The sequence below is a fragment of the Heterocephalus glaber genome, unplaced genomic scaffold, assembly GCF_053883595.1.
Source record: "Heterocephalus glaber isolate CG9 unplaced genomic scaffold, H.glaber_assembly_v1.0 deba00001140, whole genome shotgun sequence".
In the NCBI taxonomy this organism is placed as follows: domain Eukaryota; kingdom Metazoa; phylum Chordata; class Mammalia; order Rodentia; family Bathyergidae; genus Heterocephalus; species Heterocephalus glaber.
In genome coordinates this window covers 2744800-2766137 of record NW_028258200.1, presented here as the reverse complement: position 1 = coordinate 2766137, position 21338 = coordinate 2744800, and the positions used below count along the sequence as shown (strand labels likewise).

At 44.8% G+C, this 21338-nt stretch overlaps 1 protein-coding gene across 5 annotated transcripts in view; it reads right to left on the bottom strand.

The window, feature by feature from the left end:
* Tbc1d2b (TBC1 domain family member 2B) overlaps nt 1–21338 on the bottom strand; it is a 62323-nt gene that overhangs the window by 16002 nt on the left and 24983 nt on the right. For all 5 annotated transcript variants that reach the window (XM_004872122.3, XM_087210292.1, XM_004872120.3 and 2 more), the window contains 7 exons: nt 20365–20533; nt 11065–11228; nt 7320–7549; nt 6275–6658; nt 3330–3440; nt 2171–2364; nt 494–988 (listed from right to left, as the gene is read on the bottom strand). In XM_004872122.3, coding sequence (XP_004872179.1) covers nt 494–988; nt 2171–2364; nt 3330–3440; nt 6275–6658; nt 7320–7549; nt 11065–11228; nt 20365–20533 — 1747 coding nt within the window. The remainder of the gene's footprint in view (nt 1–493; nt 989–2170; nt 2365–3329; nt 3441–6274; nt 6659–7319; nt 7550–11064; nt 11229–20364; nt 20534–21338) is intronic.

Below are 21338 nucleotides of genomic sequence, written 5' to 3'. Positions count from 1 at the left end.
TCTTTCAAGAGCTGGGTTTAAATCAGCTAAAGCACTGTTTAAGGCAACTTCCTAATTCACAAGTTTCCTGTATAAATAAGGAGTGACCCTGAATTTTCACTCCATGCATTATCAACCAATGAAATAAAACTTCGCTCAAAATCCAAGTGTGAGGGAACAAGGAAGAATGAGATTCCAAACTGTTTCAACTGAATTTGATTTCGTGATCTTTTTTCTATGTGCTAGGGACTGAACCCAGGCCCTTGTGCACTTTGCCACTGAGCTACATTCCCACCCCAACTTCTGTGTTCTTAATACTTTCTGGAAGCATGTTTGTTTCTGTTTTTCCAGAGCTGGGGACGGTTCCTCACTAAAACTAGCTTTCTATAATTGCTTTTTTCCCTAAAACACTGGCATTTTTTGACTACACAAGAAGCGAGGGAGCTGCCAGGCAGTGCTTGGTGCCCACAATTCTTTGAATGGTACCTGGGAACATGCTGTGGCTGATGCCCACCTGTTCAGCCCTTGGCAGTAGCCAATATCCGGGTTCCGCCAGGAGAAGGCAAGAAGGACATTGCGCAGCTTCTGGATACCCTCTGAGGTGGGGCAGGAGTAGTGCTTGTTGTTGGGCAGTGTCCGAAGCAAGTCCAGCTCAATCTGCTTGGAGGCTGGGTTCTGCTTCTCCAGGGCCTTCTGCAGCAAGGCTTGGAAATAGCCTGGCTCTGCACCATCCTTGAACTTCCTTGTGTGGAAGTCCACGCACCACTTCCACACCTTGGAGCGGTGCTCATGGGGAATGCCTGAGCGGATGAGGGTCTTCAGTTCTGGAGAGCACACCATCTCCCTGTTCACTGTGCTGGCAAAGTAGTTTTCCCACTTGACCCCAGTGGAAACTTCCTGGTTCTCTGTGAGGTACAGAGTCTTCAGGTCCAAGGCACGGACCTTAGCGACCAACTTCTCCTCCTCATCGTCATCAGGCACAGTCCTGAACCCATAGATATCATACTCACTATTGATAAAAACAAAAATGAAAATAAAAATGATCTTTTCAAAAAAATAAATAAATAAAACAGAGTAGACGCAAGGACCTGAGTTTGATCCCCAGTACCAAAAAAAAAAAAAAAAAAAAAGCAGAGTAGAGAACCCAGAAACCAATCCACATCCATGTATACATCTATATACATATGACCAGGCATTTCAAACTAGCAAGCAGTGAGCTTCTCAATAAACAGGGACAACTGCCATCTAGGTGGAAAAAAATCAATTCCAGATGGCTTAAAATATTTAATGTGAAAAACATTGAAGAAAACATAGGCACTGTCACAAAAACAAGACTGATAAACATGGCAACATCAACGGGTATGTGTTTATATATTATACATATACAAGTGATTAAATGCATGTCTCAAAAGATGACAGGGTCCAGCCAGGGATTTGGCGCAGTGGTTTCTCCACCTGCTGCGCAAGCGCAAGGACACAAATTCAATCCCCGGTACCAAAAAAAAATGAAAGATGACAGGGTCTCACTATGCAGTTCAGGCTGGCCTTGAACTCACCATGTAACCTAGGCTGGACTCGAACTTGCGGCGATCCTCCTGCCTCTGTCTCCCAAATGCTGGGATTATAGGCATCCGCCAACATACCTGGCAGAGACATCATTTTATTTGTTTGAAAAATTTTTTTGGTACTGGGGATCAAACTCGGAACCTTGAGCTTGCGAGGCAGGCGGCGAAACCACTGAGCTAAATCCCCAGCCCTAGAGACATCATTTTAAAAGGTGAAAAGACAAAGAAGAAAATATTTGTAATGTATTAGGGATGAACAGATTACCTAAGCAGATTTCCCTTACAAAGAAAGCCCAGTTCTCCTTTATGGGGCCCCTTTCTTTCTGAATCCTCTGTGGGTATAGCTGTGTCCCCAAAAAGGATCCTTACTCTTTGGAACACTGGCTCCTCCTGAAGTAGATATGGTCTGGAAGCAGGGTGACTTTGACATGGCACATGAGATCTGATCCCCAGATCTATTCCTTGATGATAGGGGAAATGATGGTGTCATCTGTTCAGCTGACCCAGCAGCACTGTCATTTGCATCAAATGACACAAGAGTTGTGTGAAGTCCTCTATGAACAGCTATTCTGCTGAAGGGACTTCAGGAACAGGGTATAACTCCCAACAGTCGCTGGCACCTTTACCTGACAAGATGAGGCTTCACAAAGGCTTGCTCTTGTTGTTCCTGACTCTCAACCTGCAGCGCATCCTCCAGCAGTTGGGCAATCACTTCCCGGGTGGGCCCCTGCTCTTCTGAACACACTGGTGTCTTCATTTCTTGAAGCAGTATCAGGTACTTGCTTTCTATCTGGCAGAGCTTGGCTTCCAGGCTGGAATACTTTAGAGCAAGTGGGAGGTTACCTCTATCCAGATGAGACACAAAAAAAGCCTCCCCTCACATGGCTCAAGCAACTGATCAATGACAAGCCCTAGACTATCAGGAAGTGAGCCAGAGACAGACAGTAACAAAGGCAATGTTAATGCATGCTGCTGGCCAACTGCTATGTTTAACATAGCTCCCTCCTCAAGGCCTGGCACATAAGGCACACTGATAACCAGAGGCCTGGGTGCCAAAACATGCCACACCCCTGCACAGGGCTGGAGTGAGCAGCAGACACCAGATGCCAACACTGAGGTCAAGCTGGTGCCACCAACCACATGGACCATCAGTGGTCACCCCATGCCATGCCACTTTTCTTAGGACACTGTGACCCAGGACTAGCTCCCATCTGTCACCTGATCAGAAAAAGTAAACACATCTGGAAAACACGCAGGGGTAAGATTTGGATAGATGCTTTGAGATTTGCTCAAAAAATTACACCAGGTACATAGGCACCACAGGCAAGTGTCATCTGATTATAATTCAGTTACAACTGGAGTATTTGTGGTCCCTTTGTACTCTGCAAAGCCCTTTCCAGCCATAATCATCTCTGACTCTCAAACCAACCCAATGGTTCCGAGAGAAGGCAGTATCCTCACCACCTGATTTTACAGATATGAAACATGATAACAAAAATCTAAATACTCTTAACTTGGGGAACCTATAATTGTACAAAATTTTCCTCAAAAAAGTGCATTTAAAATGTATATGTATGACAGAAGCCACATCTACGGGCCTTTCTGTCTTCATCAAACACAAAGTGCATGGCTCTATGTACTATACATATTTTAATATATTTTGATACCAACAGTCATCTTTCTCCAAGCACGGCAGTGGAACTGGTTTTAAAGCACATCCATTTAAATGTGGTTTTCTAGTCTTCCCTCTCACCAGTTAATAGGAATACTTCCATACGGACCCACCTTGGCCATCAGATCTCTCTCTCTCCTTTCCGCATTTCTTCGTAGAGCTGAGAGTTCCAAAATCTCCTTATTTAGAAATTTATTTTGGGCCTTGTACCCTTGTAGATTATCCTGTGGGGGGAGGAAATCCCATCAATTCACACTGGTTGGATATTGACTATGTGATAGGGTTTGCTGCCTCACCAAACAGTCTCTAAATCAGGGTCAGCTCTAAGGACCTGGAAGTTGTTAACAAACTTTTGGGTTAATCTTCCTGGCCACCTGTGGCAGCAGAATGAAGGCAGGCACTGCTACTGCAACAAAGGAGACAGAAGAAATGTTGACTTAATGGTGGTGATTTTTCTCAACTGATGACAGCTGAAATGAACAGTACTTACTTCCTAAATCTATGCAACTATTTTACCTACTTGTAGTCGTTGAGGTGGTACAAAGAAAGTGGTATTTTACCTTCTTTTTTTTTAAACTAGAGAAATTGAACATATTCTCTCAAGGTTCTCATTGTTACTTATGTACTTTGTTAAAGAAAAAAATGGTTACAAACATATACAAAAACCCTGAACTAAAAATTACACATAATAAATTCAACCTATGATTATAAGGTACTTAAAGAGAATGTACTGCTCAACTTTTTTACATTGAAAAAGTTCAAACTTATGGAAAAGCTTAAAGCAAAGTACAGTGGGGCTGGGGAAGAGCTCAGTGGTGAGCACTTGCCTTGCATACACAAGACTCTGGATTCTATCCTCAGTACTGGAAAAAAAAGGGACCAATATTTTGTCCCTACCTCAGAATACTACAAAAGTAAGAAGTAACCATTTTCAGACACAAAAAAGAGTAAAATCCAAAAGATCAGAAATCTTTACAGGCCACATCCACTGACAAGCAAGAAAATTGGCCAGAAGAGCAGTTTTTAAAAAAGATTATCTAAAAATACATTTAAAATATTTTAACAGATTTTGTTTACATAAAAGTATATTATATTTACATATGAAAACTATATATACATGTTATTTTCCACCTAGTCATTTTAGATGTGAGGTCAAAGAAGAATTCAGTACTCCCTCTTCAACCGTGCAGTTCAGCCCTGGAAAAGGAGGACACAAGGTCAAGACATCGCTGTCAAAGGCCTCCTCTCTCAAGCCTTCCAGCACTGCACACAAGGTGTGCACTAGGGCAGAGGGACAGAAAACCCAAGGTCTTGACCAAGGGAGGACTCATGTGTCCCACCTGGAACCCATCTGGCAACCACTGCCTCTTTACAAGCTGCACCCACTGAACCTCATGGTTGTGAATTTTGGAGCCAAAGGGTTTTTAAATGGCTGAGAAATGTTCAGGAAAAATATTTCATTATTGACCCTAAACCATCCCAATTATTATGCCACAAAAAGGAAATGGAAGGAAGGGTCCACCCTGATTCACCCTGTTAAGTGTTCTCCAAAAGGGAGGGGCCCTCACCATGCACCTGGCTCAGTTCCTGGGGAAATGTGACCCACACCTCTCTCTTGCCCAGTATAGCCCACCATGGCTTGGAAACCTTGGTTCTGGCATAGTCCCCACATTCTGTGAACACAGATGTGTTTGCAAAATGAACACTTCTAATGGGATGTATGATTAGGGTTGGGAGCAGTTAAGGTCACATATATAAAGAAAACCAACTTCTACTGGCAGCACTAACAAAGACATCTTTTATAGGAAAGGCTATTTTATAGTAAATGTAAATATAAAGTAATGAGGTTGGGGTTTTGTGGTTGTTTGGGTTTTCTCATTAACAAATCCTGTGCCTCACACCCAAGGGTGCTGTCCCTGAGAATTAGTCACTATGAGGGACCATCTATACATTTCAACAGTGCTGCTATCTATCACTCCAACGTTCTTAGCTCTGTTTTGGAATGACCTTCAAGGTGCCTGGTCTGCTCATCACTCATGCAATCCGCTGCAGTGCATGAAAGGAGGTTTGAAGCACATGCTCACCAACGACCTCAACACCAGTAATCCTTTGCCCTTCGGGGACAAACTCCACTGGGGGCAAACACGCTTAGAGCCAAGTACTCACAAGAAGGGGGCAGCCAGGTGGAGAACACTTTGGGCTCAGTGGGGCTGGCAACTGGGCTCTGCCCAACAATTCATGCCCTAGGAGACATCTGTCCACCTGAAACCTCTCCAACAATCTCAGAAGATGGTGGAAGAAGGACCTGATGACCCTCTCTATGGCCCAACAGCAGCCCAAGGCCATTCAGCTCCATCCCCTGGATAATGAGGCTTCTTGGCAGGCATCCGAGTCCAACCACCCCTGCCTTCCACAGTGCTGGGTGTTCCAACAGCATCTGCTGTCAGCACCCTAGGTCGGACCCAGAAGAATCACTGCTTCTCACCCAGAGGGGGCCCACACATGGATGCTGGGAGGAAAGCTCTGTCTTCTGTCCTTCTCAACATCAAGACCCTTCCACCCGGGGTACAGGGGTGCAGACTCCTGCCAGACCCACTGGAGCTGGGGTCCACCCCTGACTGGTCCTTCACCAGCTAAGGGAATGAGGCTCCTGCTCCAGGCCTGTCAGGCTGCGTGCGAGGCTGTGCAAGTAAGTGTGTGTATGTCATACACACAGAAGGGACAAGTGACCGTTTCCACAAGGTCTGTGGGATACCGAGATCCTAGGTTAATCCAAATAGAAAGGGAAGGCTCAGCTGCCTTAAAGCACAAAAGGGAGAGATCTGAACCTCCTTCAAGAAGTGGCGACAGCATTCACATTTCCCAGGGGGCCTACTGAGAACATTAATAACCGACAATAAGCCCTATTATACTTGTCAAACACAAAAACAAGAACAGGCACAGTGTTCTCGTCTCACCAAATGAGCTCCCAGAGATGAGGACCTCTAGGGTGATCTAGATGGAGGTACCAGTTTTGGGAGCCCTGTCCCTGTAATCAGAATCAGTGTCCCGCTCTTACTTTCAGCCTGTCCAGCTCCAGCTGGTCCCTGCTGGCTGGGGCGACCAAGTTGGAGCCCGGCACCAAGGAGGGGGAAGACACATTGCCCTCGCCCTCGCTGAGCTTGATGATGACCTCATCCTTGGCCTGGATGGTCTCCATCAGCATCCCCAGCCGCTCATCGAGCTCGCCCACCGTGTTCTTCAGGGTCCTCACTTCCTGCTGCAGACTCTCCTTCTCCAGGCTCAGCCGCTCCAGCTGGCTGCTGAGGCCCAGAATCTGATCGTCCTTTTGGTGGAGCAGCTCCAGCGTAGCTCCGGGAACCCCTTCGCAGAATCGGCCACTTGTGAAATACTTGTCATACTGGGAAGACCGGACTGTCTGCTGTAGCAGCCGGACCAGCTCCTGGGAGCCAAGAAGACGACAAGGTGAAGGGGAAAGTGGGAAGGAAAGGGCAGAATTATGATAGCACCACAAGGAACAACTGCTAGTCTGAGGAAACACAGAAACTTTACTGGAAACTCCTTGAAAGATAGCAAAACTAAAGAGGAAAAATATTTACTCCATAAAGACTGCCTGTAGAGAACAATGATAGGAAATAGGAAATAACGGGAATGCATATAGTTGTTAGCAATGGTGCTGGCAAGTATTAATCAGAATTAGAGAATCTGTGCTCTAAGAGTCACTGAACTGCTAAGCAATTAATTGTAATCAGGTCTGATCAGCTCAGAAAGAATCTGCTGTTTAACAGGATGTGGAAAGTTTTAAACAACTGTTACAGAACTCTGGGCTAACACCATGTTTAAAGAGCAACAAACTCAGAGTAGAGCTGGCCAGAGTGCAGACAGCACCGTCTTGCAACCTCCTGTAAGGGGCTGACCCTGCCCTATCAATCAAACCTCTCTGGACAAACCACCACTGGGCAGAGCAGCAGTGCCCGGGAAGGTCACCATGGCAATGTGAAGCTACAGAGAAAGGCACTTCTGGGAAATGGAGCATGAATGGGCTGCGCTTCCGGAGGTGGGGACTGCAGAGGTGGATAAGACAGCAGTCTGAAGATGGTTACCTTCTGGCTAGTCAGGTCTTTCTTCAGCCGCTCCAGCTCCTCCTGCTGGCTCTGAACCTGCAGCTGCATCTCGGAGGCCAGCCTGACACTGCCAGTGGCCAACATCCCCTCGCTGGAAGGGTCTCCACTGCTGTGCCGATTCTTGTATGACCCAATGATGTCTTTCAAAGGGCGCTTCCCTTTGTAGGGGTTACGTCCAAAATCAAAGGAGAATCCCGAGCCAGATACTCCTACACAAAAACAAAACTTGCTTTTCTAAGAGCTGGCCAAATCGTCCTTCTAGGAAGTACAAAACATTAAGCGTCCTCACAAATCATCCCCCAGGAGTGTGTACTCATCACCCACAGAATGCAGGTGGACTAAGATGCCCCTCTCCCCTCACCTTGTTCTACAGAAAAATCAACATGCCCCAAACCAGAGATGATGCCTCTGTGGGATCCCTCCCTGGATGCCCACCACATGATAATCTTAAAAGAAAACTAAGACACAGGGATGCTTGGCTTCCTATTTTACTAATTTATAATAAAAAGAAAACAAAACAAAACCTAAATGTGTTTTTTTTATCGTGAATACCTATTTTAAAATGTAACTTTGCCCATTTTTTTCTTTATAATGAATATTTTAAAATATTGTAGGATTTGAATAAATTTTAATGCAGATGGCTTCAAATATATATTCAAGATACAGACAAGAGACACCGAGGGTATATGCTGTACAAATTCAAGTTACACAATGCTGGTTTCATGTTGTGCTGGTGTACAAGGAAGGGCCATCCACTTCCTGCAAATAACATGGACAACAAGTCGGCAGGCTGATTCTTCGGGCAGCTGCAGAAATGCCCACAACTCATACAAGTGCCCTCTCAAGGAGACCAGGGTGGGCAGAAGCAGAACCAGCTATTAGCAGTGGAGAAAGACTCTCCAGGAAGTGCTGAGAGCACTTCATCTCTCCTCAGGCACTGAGACCCCCAGTTCACACTTCTACATCGCTCAGTTTCCATGAGAAGTCACATGCTTAGTAAACTCCCCATCCATATTCCTCCCTTCCAGGAAGCCACCCCAGGTCACAGTGGCCCCATCCTGGGTATTCCGGGTGGCTACGCCATACCACTGAGCAAACAAGTAGACTCAACCTGGCTGCACCATATACCATTTCCTCAGAACCAGAGTTCACACCATCATCCCCGGCACACAGGAAATAAAGCCCCTTCTCAAAGTAATCACAGCAGTATTTGCTCTCCCAATAAAGATTTCCCCAAATCCTGTCTTCTCCTGGTGGCCCATGCTAGAATCAAGCACACAGCAGAATTTCAAAGTTATTTACTGTAATTGTATGTTTAAAACATTAACATACTCTTAATAAATCAATGCATCTAGATTGTTAACAGCATTAGGCAAAAGACTGATGGAAAATTTTATGAATGAATCAAGCTGTCACTCCTAACCATAATCAACTGTAATAGTGGAAGAGAAAAAAAACAGACATGCTGTGGCTTCAAATACATGTAACAAGAAGTACACAGCACCCCAAGCCAACAAAAAATATATTCCTACCACAATTTTTAAAAAGTCAATCCTGAATCTGGCCAAGCTTCAGTTGTAACTTCAGTATAAGGAAAAGGAAGGACAGAGGAGTATGTTAAATGAGCTCTCCAACAAAACTCAGAGGTGGGAAATTCCCCAGTTATCACCATTGGATTTCTGAGCACATGTGACAGGAGAAAGGAAAGGGAAAAGACACAAGGTGTTTAGACAAGAAAGGCCTAAAAAGTCAGGTGTGGTGGCATACAACTGTAGTCCAGCTACCCAGGAGGCTGAGGGAGGAGGGTCACAAGTTCTAGGCAAGCCTGAGCAACTTTGGGAAATCTTGTCTCAAAACAATTTGTAAGGGAACTGGAGAGGTTGCTCAGCAGGACAGTGCTTGCCTAGCATGAATGAGACCCTGGGTTCAATTCCCCCATCACAAAACAAACAAAACAAAACAAGGGAGCAAGAGAGATGAGAAGACCTGTTATTAAATGCAATGTGTGAGCTTTGTTTTGATCCTCATTTGAATAAACTATCAGGAGACATTTAAGGGAGGGAGAGGAAGGGAACCACAAGGAGAAAGAATTAAGATGTGCTATGTGCATGTACCAACTCCCCACAACGAAAGCAATCATTATGTACTATAACACAAACATACCAATAAAAATAAAAATAAACACATCAAAATTGTTTAAAAAGAGATTATTTAAGAAAGAGTTTGGGAATTACGTCATCTTAAGTATTTACTATAATTTCTTTAAGATGTAATAATGAAGCTGTATTTACAGTTCTTTTGAAGAGTCATTATCTCTTAGAGACAGCTATTAAAATCCAAGCATGGAGGCACACACTTGCAATCTCAGCACTCTGGGACGCTGAGGCAGAAGGATTGCAAGATTTGAGCCCAGCCCAGGCAACTTAGCAAGACTCTATCTCAATAAAATAAAAAGATCTGACAGTGTAGTTCAATCCAAAGGTCCCCAGTGCCACCAAAAACATAAGTAAAATTTTTAAAAAGAGATACCTACTAAAGTATTTACAAATGCAACAGATGACTGTCTAGAAGTTACTTTAAAATAACCCTTCTGTGGGGCCGGGGATGTAGCTCAGGGGTGCCATGCCTGCTTCGCAAGTGCAAGGTCCTGAGTTTGATCCCCAGTACCAGCCCCATCCAAAGAAAATCCTATCTCTAAAATTACCCTTCTGGCAAGGACCTGAGTTCAATCCCCAGCACCAAAAAATAAAATAACCCTTCTGTAAATAAGGACCAAAATGGATGAGATATTGGGAAGTAGAAATAAAATGTTCAAATAGGAAGAGGAACAAAGAAGGAAGACAGAAAGAAAGGAAGGGAAAAGAAGGAAAACATGGAAACAAAGCTTTTATAAATGAGGGGAAGAAAGGTTGAAGGGAGGGGAGGAGAATGGGGAAAAAGAGAATCAAGATACATTATGTACAGGTACAAATTCCCTACGATGAATGTGATCATTATGTATATCAAAAAAGTACTGGGCTGGGGATTTAGCTCAGTGGTTCCACCACTGCCTTGCAAGTGCAAGGTCCCAAGTTCAATCCCCAGTACCAAAAAAAAAAAAAAGTACCAATAAAATTAATTAAAAATAAAAACCCTGCTGATGGTGAGTGTAGGAAAGAAGTACTTAGAAGAGAAACACGAAGTAAGACAGGCTGTAGTTCAAAGCTGCAGAAGCCAGGGTGATGGGTGCCAGAGCCTGGATTCTGCATGGTCAAGGCCCATGTGGAAGGCCTGGTCCCCAGCCTGGGCTGCAGAGATAGAAACTGAAGAGGTGGGCCCCTACTCTTCCTCTCTTGCTCCCTGGCCTTGAGAGCAATGGCTTTGATTTGCATGTGCTCCCACCAGGATCCACTGCCCATTGGCCAAGGACTAAAACGTCCAAAGCCAAGAGCCAAAATAAACCTCTTCTCTCTGTAAGTCAATTTTCCTTGAGTAGTTATTACAGTACTAGAAAGCTGACTAACTCAGTGTACATGAAAAATTCATGTAATTCATGACACTATGTTTTCCTCTGTTGAGTATGTCTCAAACTTCTATAAACTGCTTTTAAACCACTGTTTCCATCAAGAGCAGCATGACTTCCAGGTGTTCTACCTCCTAAAAAAGCTATACACCCACTGGAGTGCATGATCATCTTAGAAGTCACTGGTGGTTACAGAGTGACAGTGCAGAAACACGCCTGTACCTTTGCTTCCCTCGGGTATCTGCTTCTTCCTTTCCTCCTGTACCACAGACTCCTCCAGATCCTTTGGAGGTGGATCTACAAGTTCCCACTCTTCATTGGTATAAAACACAGTCTTCCGACTATCATTATGCCCTCTCCCAGGACGGAATGATGACATTGAATTCCTATTGGGAAGGAAGAAATGTGTTATTTAAAAACAAGGAAAAGTAAACCAGGCATGGCAGCACACTCCTGTAATCTCAGCACTCAGAAGGCTAAGGTGGGAGGATTGCAAGTTCTAGACCCACCTGGGCTACATAGCAAGTTCAAGTCAACCTAGACTACACAATGAGACTTTGTCTCAAAAAAGAGGAAAAGGGGGCAAAAAATAAAAATAAACAAGAAAACGTAAAATACAACACAATTTCATGTGTGCAGGCCTGGCAAAAATTTAAATGTGGCAATACCATATGTTGGTGAGGATATGAAGAAATGGTTAACTCTTGTATACTGCCAGTGTGAGTGTAAACTGGTACCATTATCATGGAGAATAACTCTAAGAATACAGAGTAATGCTGACGACATTCCTACCCTAGGATACCAGAATTTCCTAAAAAGAAATTCTTACAGGGAGACTAAGCAAGAACATTCAATGCAGCATTGTTCATATTAGGGGAAAAAAAGATATAATTACCTACATATCCATCAACAGATGAACAGATGAACAGATGAACAATCAAATACCATACAGCACTAAAGGTGAACTCATTCAACACATACTTAACAAGTGCCTGCTCTATACCACGTACTCTTCTGGGTCGTGGGACACCCAGGGAACACAACACATCAAGCTTCTCGTCCTGTGGGACACACATTCCAGCTAAAGCTACATGTATCATAGGCAGAGAGATTTTTTTGAATGCTGATGATAAAGGAAAAAAAAACAGAAAAGACAAGTACAGAATGATACTGTTTTACATGTTCATGCTAACATTATTAATAGACACTGTTTATGGATATAAATAATAAAAAACTATTTTAAAAATCCACACATGAATAATGATCAAGTACAGATTATTGACTACCTCTGTAAAGAGCAAGAGAATGGATTCAAGAAGAGAGGATTTTAACTATATTTATAATGTTTTACTTTGTTTTTTCAAATGCAGGAGAAATAGGACAAAATTATAAAGATGGGAGCAATCAACATACTATATACCAGCCCATGTGCCAAAATATTTCATTAGAGGTTTTAAAAACTGGGTTGGGATTCTGCTTCCAGTGAAGATTTGGGACTGGATTTACTCACCTTTCTGAAAACTAAAGAACAGAACAAAATCTAGGAAATAATGGCTTTCAGACACTGGCTGTCATGCAACTCAGGACAGAGAATCCTGAGAGAGGGAAAAAACAATGGAAGTGAATCCCACCACTGACCCAGCCCACTGCCAAGAGGTAGTTTCCAGACCAGAGGACAGGCAAGGGAAGCCCTGGAGAAGACCAGTAGCTCCCTGGGTTGAAAAGACAGAGTGAAGCCAGGCATGCTGGTACACACCTGTAATCCCAGCACTCTGAGAGGCCGAGGCAGGAGAACTACAAATTAGAGCCCAGCTTGGGCAACTCAGCAACTTGACAAGACTCTATTTCATAATGTAAAATTTTAAAAGGGCTGGGGATACAGTTCAGTGTTAATGCCCTAGGTTTGACCCAGAAAAATAATTTAGAAGACTCCAAAGAAATCTGACAACACTTAGGTTCCCAACCTGCCACAAGAATATACAAAGGCATAACTTTCTACTAAAACTGCTTTAACAAGGAGTCCCCAGAACCCGATGATTACACCTAAGACCTGGCAGGTGTTTTCTTAAAATTACCGACTTAGGACCAAAAGGGAGCTGGCAAATGCACATGCCAGTCACTTCCTAAGCCCTTCTAGTGCCTGGCACCAAGCTACATCTGCACAGAAAGGCTTGGGTCAACTGCAATCCCCAAGAAGCCAAAATACTGAACTCTGGCTTTACAAACATCATAGAACTGTGGGGAAAACTATTTCAGAATAGCCACTCTCATGGCCGGGGATTTAGCTCAGTGGTTTCACTACTTGCTGCGTAAGCTCAAGGACCCGAGTTTGATCCCCAGTACCAAAAAAAAAAAAAAGGAATAGCTGCTCTCGAAAGAAAGGAAATCGCTCACAAATGCTCCAACTACTTCTGTTCATTTTTGACACAACTGGTTTGTTGCTTCCTGAGCACTGGCACCTCTAGTCCTGCCACACTATCTTCAGTGGCCCCACCTATGCTGAGGTCCTCCCAGGAGAAAGCTTCCATGCAGTGTGTATGATCATCCCCGTCCATCTCAGCAGCAAAATCTCCTTTCATTTGCCTGGGCTCCAAACTGTACCCTTGCTCTGGTTCTCAAAAACTGAATATAGGAAGGAGAAATGAAAGCAGGGAAGACACACACACAGCCTAAAAGCAGGAAGAAGGACACCTACTTTACCCACCAGGGTTCCGCAGTTTCAATCTGTCACAAGCCTGCTTGCACAAAGTCACACTCTTGCCCAGAGCTGAGAGGTGCCAGGGGGTGCACTACCACCTGCCAAGCTCTGGCAGTGGTGATAAAGCTCAAAGCAAATGCCTCCTTAAGTGGAGAATACTGAACCAAGCCCTGGGTAAGCATGGACGTGGTGAAACCTGTTCTGTGACCGTCAACATGGGTCATGGCAGTGCAGACTCAAGCACAAGCATGCTGCCCACACCATTCGGCAGAGGTTTAGCAGGAACCAGGGTTTGGTCTGTGTACCACACTGTGGAAGCCACAGCCCTGTGCACATGGGGTTCTTGGGGCTGGTGTCAAAGGCTATCCTTCAACAGTACCTGCTCTCCAAAAGCCCCACTCCTTTTAAGAGGGCTCTGAATGTTCTCCAGGCTTTGTGCTTATGTCCAATAAGCACTGAGCTGCCCTGATCCAAGGCAGGAAGTTAGGTGCTACCGGCAGCTACATAGCATCCAACAGCAGCAGTCTGCAGCCTGCGTCTTGCTAAACCATCACCAGCCAACTGCATCATCACTAAGAAAGCCTCTTCCACATCCAAAGGTTTTAGGTGGATTTCTGCAGTTTAGCAATGTATTCAGTATGCACCTGAACCCTAATGATCAGAGGGAATTCAATGAAATCTCTCCTGGAACTACCAAGCTTCAGTAAGCAACCTTTTCAGTGGGGGATACCACTGAGGCAGAGATGGGCTTGCTAGGACCCTTTGAGCAAAAGGGGAGCAGGCCACCCCAGGTCACTAATCTGATGGGCTTCTCAAACCCCTCAGGCTACAAGCTGTAAAGTGAATTGTGTAGAACAGAAGGCCTGACAAGGACTAACAAGCTACTCCAGATTAGTGACAAGAGGGCTCCAAGGGCCACAGCAGGTGGCCCCAGACACTCCAGCACTGCCAGCCCTCTTCTGTCCCCTGCAGGGGAGAGCAGGGCACTATGACATGGTGGATGCAGAGAATGCTAGGTCCCTGAAGTCAATGGACACTGAAGTCCCAGGGCGCAACAGACAGCCACGCAGCTCCTGCCTCACCACGATGGCGGACCACAGACAAGCAGGCACAGAAATGCAGCAATTGCAAATGGGAGCAAGGATGTGAGGAAGCACTGTAGTGAGGAGTGGGAGGATCAGGATGGCTTCCTGCAGGGGCAAGACAAGCAGGAGGAAGAAGGGCAGAGGGCTCCTCCCAACACAGGCCCTAGAGGGGACTGCATTTTTGGAAACAGAGACATAGAATGGGCCTGCCACAAAGGAGGCTGCAGGAGTTGGATCCAGGCTGGCTCTTAGGCCACATTCAGCAGGTGCAGCAACTTGGCTCTCAGCCAAAGGCAATGACAACCTCTAAAAAGCAGAGGGAGTGGACTAACCTGAGACAGCAGAGTTTGCAGACAGGTCCCCTCCCCAGCCCCCAACTGGAAACATAACAAGATCTGGGCCAAGCACTCCCTCTGGGGTCCAGAGGAGGCACTGAGGTTCTCCAAACCTGGGTTAATGACTACATACACATGCCAGCTGTGGTTACAGTCTGTGTCCATGAGCCAAAGCCGTCACCTTTCTGACAACCACAGTGATTTCCATGCAACAGTGGTGTTTCCAATGAAAGGGCCTGGAAGTGCATGGACAGCATTAAGAGGCAAGCGGGCTGCTGGGGGGAACCACCAAGCACAACCACATGCATCCCAGGAGCCATCAGGGAGGATGGGGCTCCAATACCAGGGCAGACACAGCCGGGCCAACTTCCTGCAGGCCCTGTGACTCCACCGGCCAGAACCACATCCTTCCTTCACACTTCCCTCCCTGAGACCCAGCTCTGAAAATGTCCATGCAAGGATGCAGTCTGACTACATTCCTTGTCTTTCTTGGCAAACATCGAGCTGTATCATACAAGGAAAATACAAATAAATACGACATCAGAGCACCAGACACAAATAACTTCCCCAAATTTACCACACATCTGGTGCCTGCTTTGGGCTGGTTTAGACCTTCTGCTGTGCCCTCCTGGGGATAAAGAACTAAGTCATCAGCTGTGTCCCAGACAGCAGAGCCCTCTTCAGACTCCTGGAAACACCAGCCATGAACACAAATCATTACTGCTACCAAGCCTGGGAGTCTGGAGAGAAGCAGAAACAAAGTCAGAAAACGGTAGCACCAGCAGAGACCCAGGAGGCCAGTGAGAAAGAGGGGCAGGGCACAGCATCTGGGCCTCCACCCACTGGGGAAGGCACCACCTCCACCCCACTCACCAGGTCAGGGAGTCAGGGTAACGACAAGCAATGGTGCCTGCAGGACTGGATCACAAAGCCACCCGTCACCAGCCCTAGCAGTGAGCCAGAGACTGCAAGACACACTTACTCACATGGGTCACTTACAACAAAGGAAAGGAAGCCCAGAGAAGCCAAGGGACTGGCTCATCTAATAAGAGCAGGCCTGGGGCTCCAAATCCCAGACTGACCACGAAGAGCACAGCCTTTCCATGACCCTACCCAGAGATAAATGCAACCCAGGAGCACCAGGCACACAGCAGGCACAGCCCATGCCACACAAGCACTGTCACTGCTTCAGCCCTGCAGCAGCTGAAGTCAGCATGCCTCCCACATATGCCCCTGTGCTCCCACACTCCATTCTCACTCCACTTGCACTCGGATCCACATCAACCAGTGGAGTTCACAAGAGGTCTAGTTTTTCTACCTGATATGATCTGGACACTTGCTGGTTATAGGAAATCATTAAAATAGGAAAACAAGTGAAACTACTAAACTTAAAACCCACACACTTATCAAGGGATGTATGACTGAGCCCTTGCCTGCGAGGCCTCTTCTGCGTCTGTGGTTACCTACTGCTGTCCATCACCTTCCTGCATAAATCACACCACAAGATATCCCCATGCTGTTCCAATTCAGTGTTCCTTCTTTCTTAAAAGTGCAAAGAGACTTACAGTTAGAAACAACATAAACATGGAATCTCGTGGACTTTTAATAACTTTTTTCTCTCATTTTTTCACAACTATGTCACCCACACAACAGTTTTTTAGTGACCCATTTTTACCAATTTTCCCTTTAGGTGTCTGATTTTTCACAGAAATGATTCCTTCTTATACTTTCTGAGTTTTCTAAGTATTTCACTGATTTACATAATTACAATGTACATCAGCCATTAGCTGATCAGGAACAAGACCCAGCTGAGTCTTGGGGAGTCTGCAGTTCAGCCGGGCAGCGGCTGGCAGGGCCCTTTAGTCTCATACAGCCAGCGTGAACCTTAGCCCAGAGGGAATTCAGAGCATCAGCTCATGAGGACAGCTTCATAACAGAGCTTCAGCTACCGATAAGAAAACAGAAGCATTTAATTGTCCTTTAGGCCCTGACTATGCTCAATTTGGATACTGTTTAGAATCCATTAAAAAAAGACACACATAACTTTTGGGCTATTCCTCTAAAATATAGGGATAAAATATTTTTACTATTTCAAAGGTCATTAAAATATCTCCAGGCTGGGGATGTAGCTCATGGCAGAGCACTTGGCTATTATGTGTACAGGCGCTGGGTTCCATTCCCAGGGCAGAAAAAAATAAAAGACTCTCCAGGCACCCAAAACATTTTATTTAAACCTTCATAAAGCATGCCACAAATAAAAAGATAAACAAAAGAAAAGCCAAACACCACAAACACTTAAGATCCATATGGCATCATGAATATTTGGTTTCTATAGAAAGTGGTCCTACAAAGGAGCATTTGTTACTAGCTATAACCCCAACTATGGCCACCAACCCTACTTCCCACCCAACTCAGTGCTAGGCAGTGCTCTGACCACTCTGCACTACTAGTTCATCATCAACATTCAAGCTCATGAAGTCCATACAATGACTACCACCTTTTATAAGTGAGGAACAGAGGCACAAGAAATTTGCCCACAACACCCAGCTACCAAGGGGCACAGCTGGGAACTGAACTCAGAAAGTCCAGCTCTTACCCCGTGCCACACTCCAAAAGCAAGGATGATAGGCAGTAACCCCAGTGATGTTCAACTCTCAATGTGCTCTGTCAGTTGTCACACACCAAAGTGACATGTGCTTCCTTTCCTAGGCAGCAGAACTCAAAATCATCCTAAACTCAAGGACACAGAAAGCACATAGTAATAGAGGTCTGTCTCTGCTTCATTCCTTTCCCTAATTCTGAAGGCAGACAAGGCTACTCAGGAACAAAAACCTGGTAAATCCATAGTCCTCCAAATATGTTCTCAGGCAAAGGTGGAAGGAACCTGGGTGTACCTTTCAGTTCTGACACATATGTGCCCCATGACCTTGAGCAATCACTTTATCTCTCCAGGCCTCAGCTTTTCAACCTGTAAAATGCAGGGAGGACCTTCCCATGGTTTTCTGCCATTTTTAGGAGCACAGACCCATTTCTTTGCTGAGAAGCATGCTTCTGTGAAACAGAGGAGCAGTGCTGCTCTAGGTACAGGTGCGAGTACCTTGCTGTTTCTCCCCGGGCCCCTACCCCTGCCCCTACTGGAAGGTGAGTGGGACACAATCTCATGAGACAGGGCACACTGAACACACAGGCACAGCGAGCAACTGAGGCTCAAACAGATGTGATGGTCAGACTGAGCAGACGGGCACAGTGTAGATGTGGGGTTCAGAGGAAGGCAGCAAATGGCCAGAACACAGAAGCTTGGAGAGTGTGTGTTCAGGCGAACAGCCACCCAAGGAACAGGCTGAAGCAACACTGCTGAGAATCTCAGCATCAGACAGAGCTGACTCCACAAGCTTTGAGAAGAGAACAGCAGAATGTGGCTGGAGTCAGGCAGGCCTGCTGGTCAAAGCCCCAAAGTGCTCTCCCTCACAATGCTGGTCTTCTTAGGTCTGGGCCCAACTGCATCCTACTCACTTCTAACATAAGCCCAGGTCTGAAGAACTAAAAACACATAGAAAAGAAATTGCTTCATCATACTGAACTCAGCCATAAAGACACAAAAAAGGGAAAGCAATTGAAGGAAAGAGGTTACCTTCTAAAATGTGTTTTTGGATACTCTGGACATCCGAGTTCTGCAATGTAGGTGCCTAGCCTGCGTCCTGATCACTGGCTGAGCCCTATAGCAGAGCAAGAAACCTCCAGGTCCCATAACACATCAGCACACACCTTTGCACTGTTCCCCATCTTCTAAATCAGGCCAAGGCTCTTCAGGTTCTGTGGCTATAAGGTGGACTGTTTCAAAGACCTTTGTTCAAAGAATGCACAAAACTCAGTAATAATTAGCTGATGCAATTAAAAATGGGTCAAGGGTATGAATAGATGTTGCTCCAAAAAAAATTCAAAAATAGGCCAGGGATTTAGCTCAGTGGTCCCGGCGCCTGCCTCGAAAGTGCAAGGTCAGGAGCTCAATCCTTGGTACCAACACCCACCCCCCCCAAAAAAATTCACAAATGGCAAGTACAGGAAAATATGCTCAACACCATCAGTTATTAGGGAAATATAAATCAAAACCACAATGGAACAACAACTATGGCACACTACAGGATGATTAGAATCAAGAAGGCAAGCGTTGGTAAGGATATGGAGAGCCCAAATACACTGTCAGTGGCCATGTCAAATGGTACAACTGAGGAACAGTCTGGCAGTTCCTCAAAAGGTTATGCATAGAGCAACCATGAGATCCAGCAATCCCACAGCTAGGCACATACCTAGGAGAAATGAAACATGTCCACACAACAAATGTATGTGAGTGTTCACCGCAGACTTACTGGTAACAGTCAAAAATGGAAACAACTCAACTGTCCAACTGATAAATGGATAAACAAAACATGGCACAGCCATATAAGGGAATATCATTTGGCCATTAGGGAAAAGAAGTACAGGCCTGACATGCTACAGCATGGATAGACCTTGAACACATTGTATTAAGTGAAAAATGCCAGACCTTAAAGGTCTCCTGTGATTCCATTCATATGAAATGTCCAGAATAAACAAATCTATAGAAACAGGAAGTAGATTAGGGGTTGCCTAGGGTTAAAGGTGGGAAGAAAGAGAAGGAGGCAGGAGAAATAGGAAGGGACTGCTAATGGGTATGGAGTTTCTATCTAGGGTGATGAGAATGTTCTAAAATGGACTGTGGTAATGGTTGCACAACTCTGTGGATACACTGAAAACCACCAAATTGCACATTTTAAGTGGATGGATTGTATGGTATGTGAATTATATCTCCAAAATAGGTTTTTCTCTTTAAGCATAAATATGTTTTTAATAAAATCTTCATTCTCACTGGCCTAAGCAAAACTGAGGATAGAAATCTAGAGCAGAGGCCTGGGCCAGTCTGAGTGCAGAGATGGGACAAGACCCTCTGGGCAAGAGCCCCAGGGTTGTCCCTGGGAGCCCTGTGACCTCAGACACAGTTGATGTCAACCAATTTCAGCCTCTGAAAACATCATCTAGGCCAGGGATTTAGCTCAGTAACAACGTGCCTGCCTAGCAAGTCCAAGGTCCTGACTTCAATCCCCGGTACCAAAAAAAAAGAAAAAAAGAAAACATCACACAACTTATCTCAGACTCATGCATTTAAATTAAAACATAAGCATGATGATGTTTGGCAAGGTGTCAGCCACAGAACAGACATGTTATTTATAAGCTAAAAAAATGAGCCATGAAAATACATTGTAAAAGAAAAACAACCCTCACAAGTGCACAGTGGTTTTATAATTTCATATATAAACATGTATGTTGGGATATATATTATCAAAAATAATCCTTTTTCAGTTTCCCATGCCACTTCCCAAAGACTCACTTAAGCTCACTGCCCCACTGTCTCAGAGAATAGAAGTTAATGGGATTCTGGTGTCCTGGGGCCGGCTGGTTTGCAGCTTGTTCTCCCACCAGCTCTCCAGGAACAGTTTCTATGGCTAGAACATTTCTGGCTTTTTCTGCAGAAGTATTTGGGTGTGGATAAATGACATCTGAAAGAAAGGCAAACAACAAAGGTCAGTTACTCAGAACTTACACATGAAACTTGACATTCTACATGAATGGACTTGATATGCTACATAGAAAATCTCAACTATATGAATAATAGCATATTTTTAATGTATACCATATAAAAAACACAATCTGTGGGAGACTTTGGTGTTCTGTAACCATTTTCATCTAAAGTAGATAACTGTAGGGCCGGGGATTTAGCTCAGTGGTGCCACCACCTGCCTCACAAGCAGAAGGACCAGAGATGGATCCCTGGTGCCAAAAAATAAATAAATAAATAAAATAAAGTAGATACCTGTTTCTTGAAGGAAGGCTGTGATATGTTTCAAACCACTCGGCACTACCAGCACTGACCCAGAAGAGAGAGGCCAGGACTCCCCCAGGCCCTGTAGGTTAGTAAGCGCAGAGGAACTACAAGCAAAGTCCACTCACCTGTGCCGATTAGGAACCAGCTCCAGGACAAACTGGTACACAGGAAAGCAGATCAGATTACACTCCACTCCCTTCCCACCAAGAAAGTAGGAGGAATACAAATATAAACATATTTGCTAATACTTGCAAATAGTGACACTGAAAAAGTAAGTCTGCACATCATAATTTAGTAAGCTACAGGCAAACACGCTGGTGCTAAAGCATGACCAAGTTTCAAAATATATCCTTAAAATGTAAGCTTTGGAGTTGTTTATGGTTGAAGTGATATATTCCGGATTTATTTCAAAATAATGGTATTTTGTTACTTAAATATATAATAGTATTTGTTCAAACAACATGTTACTTACTTGCTTC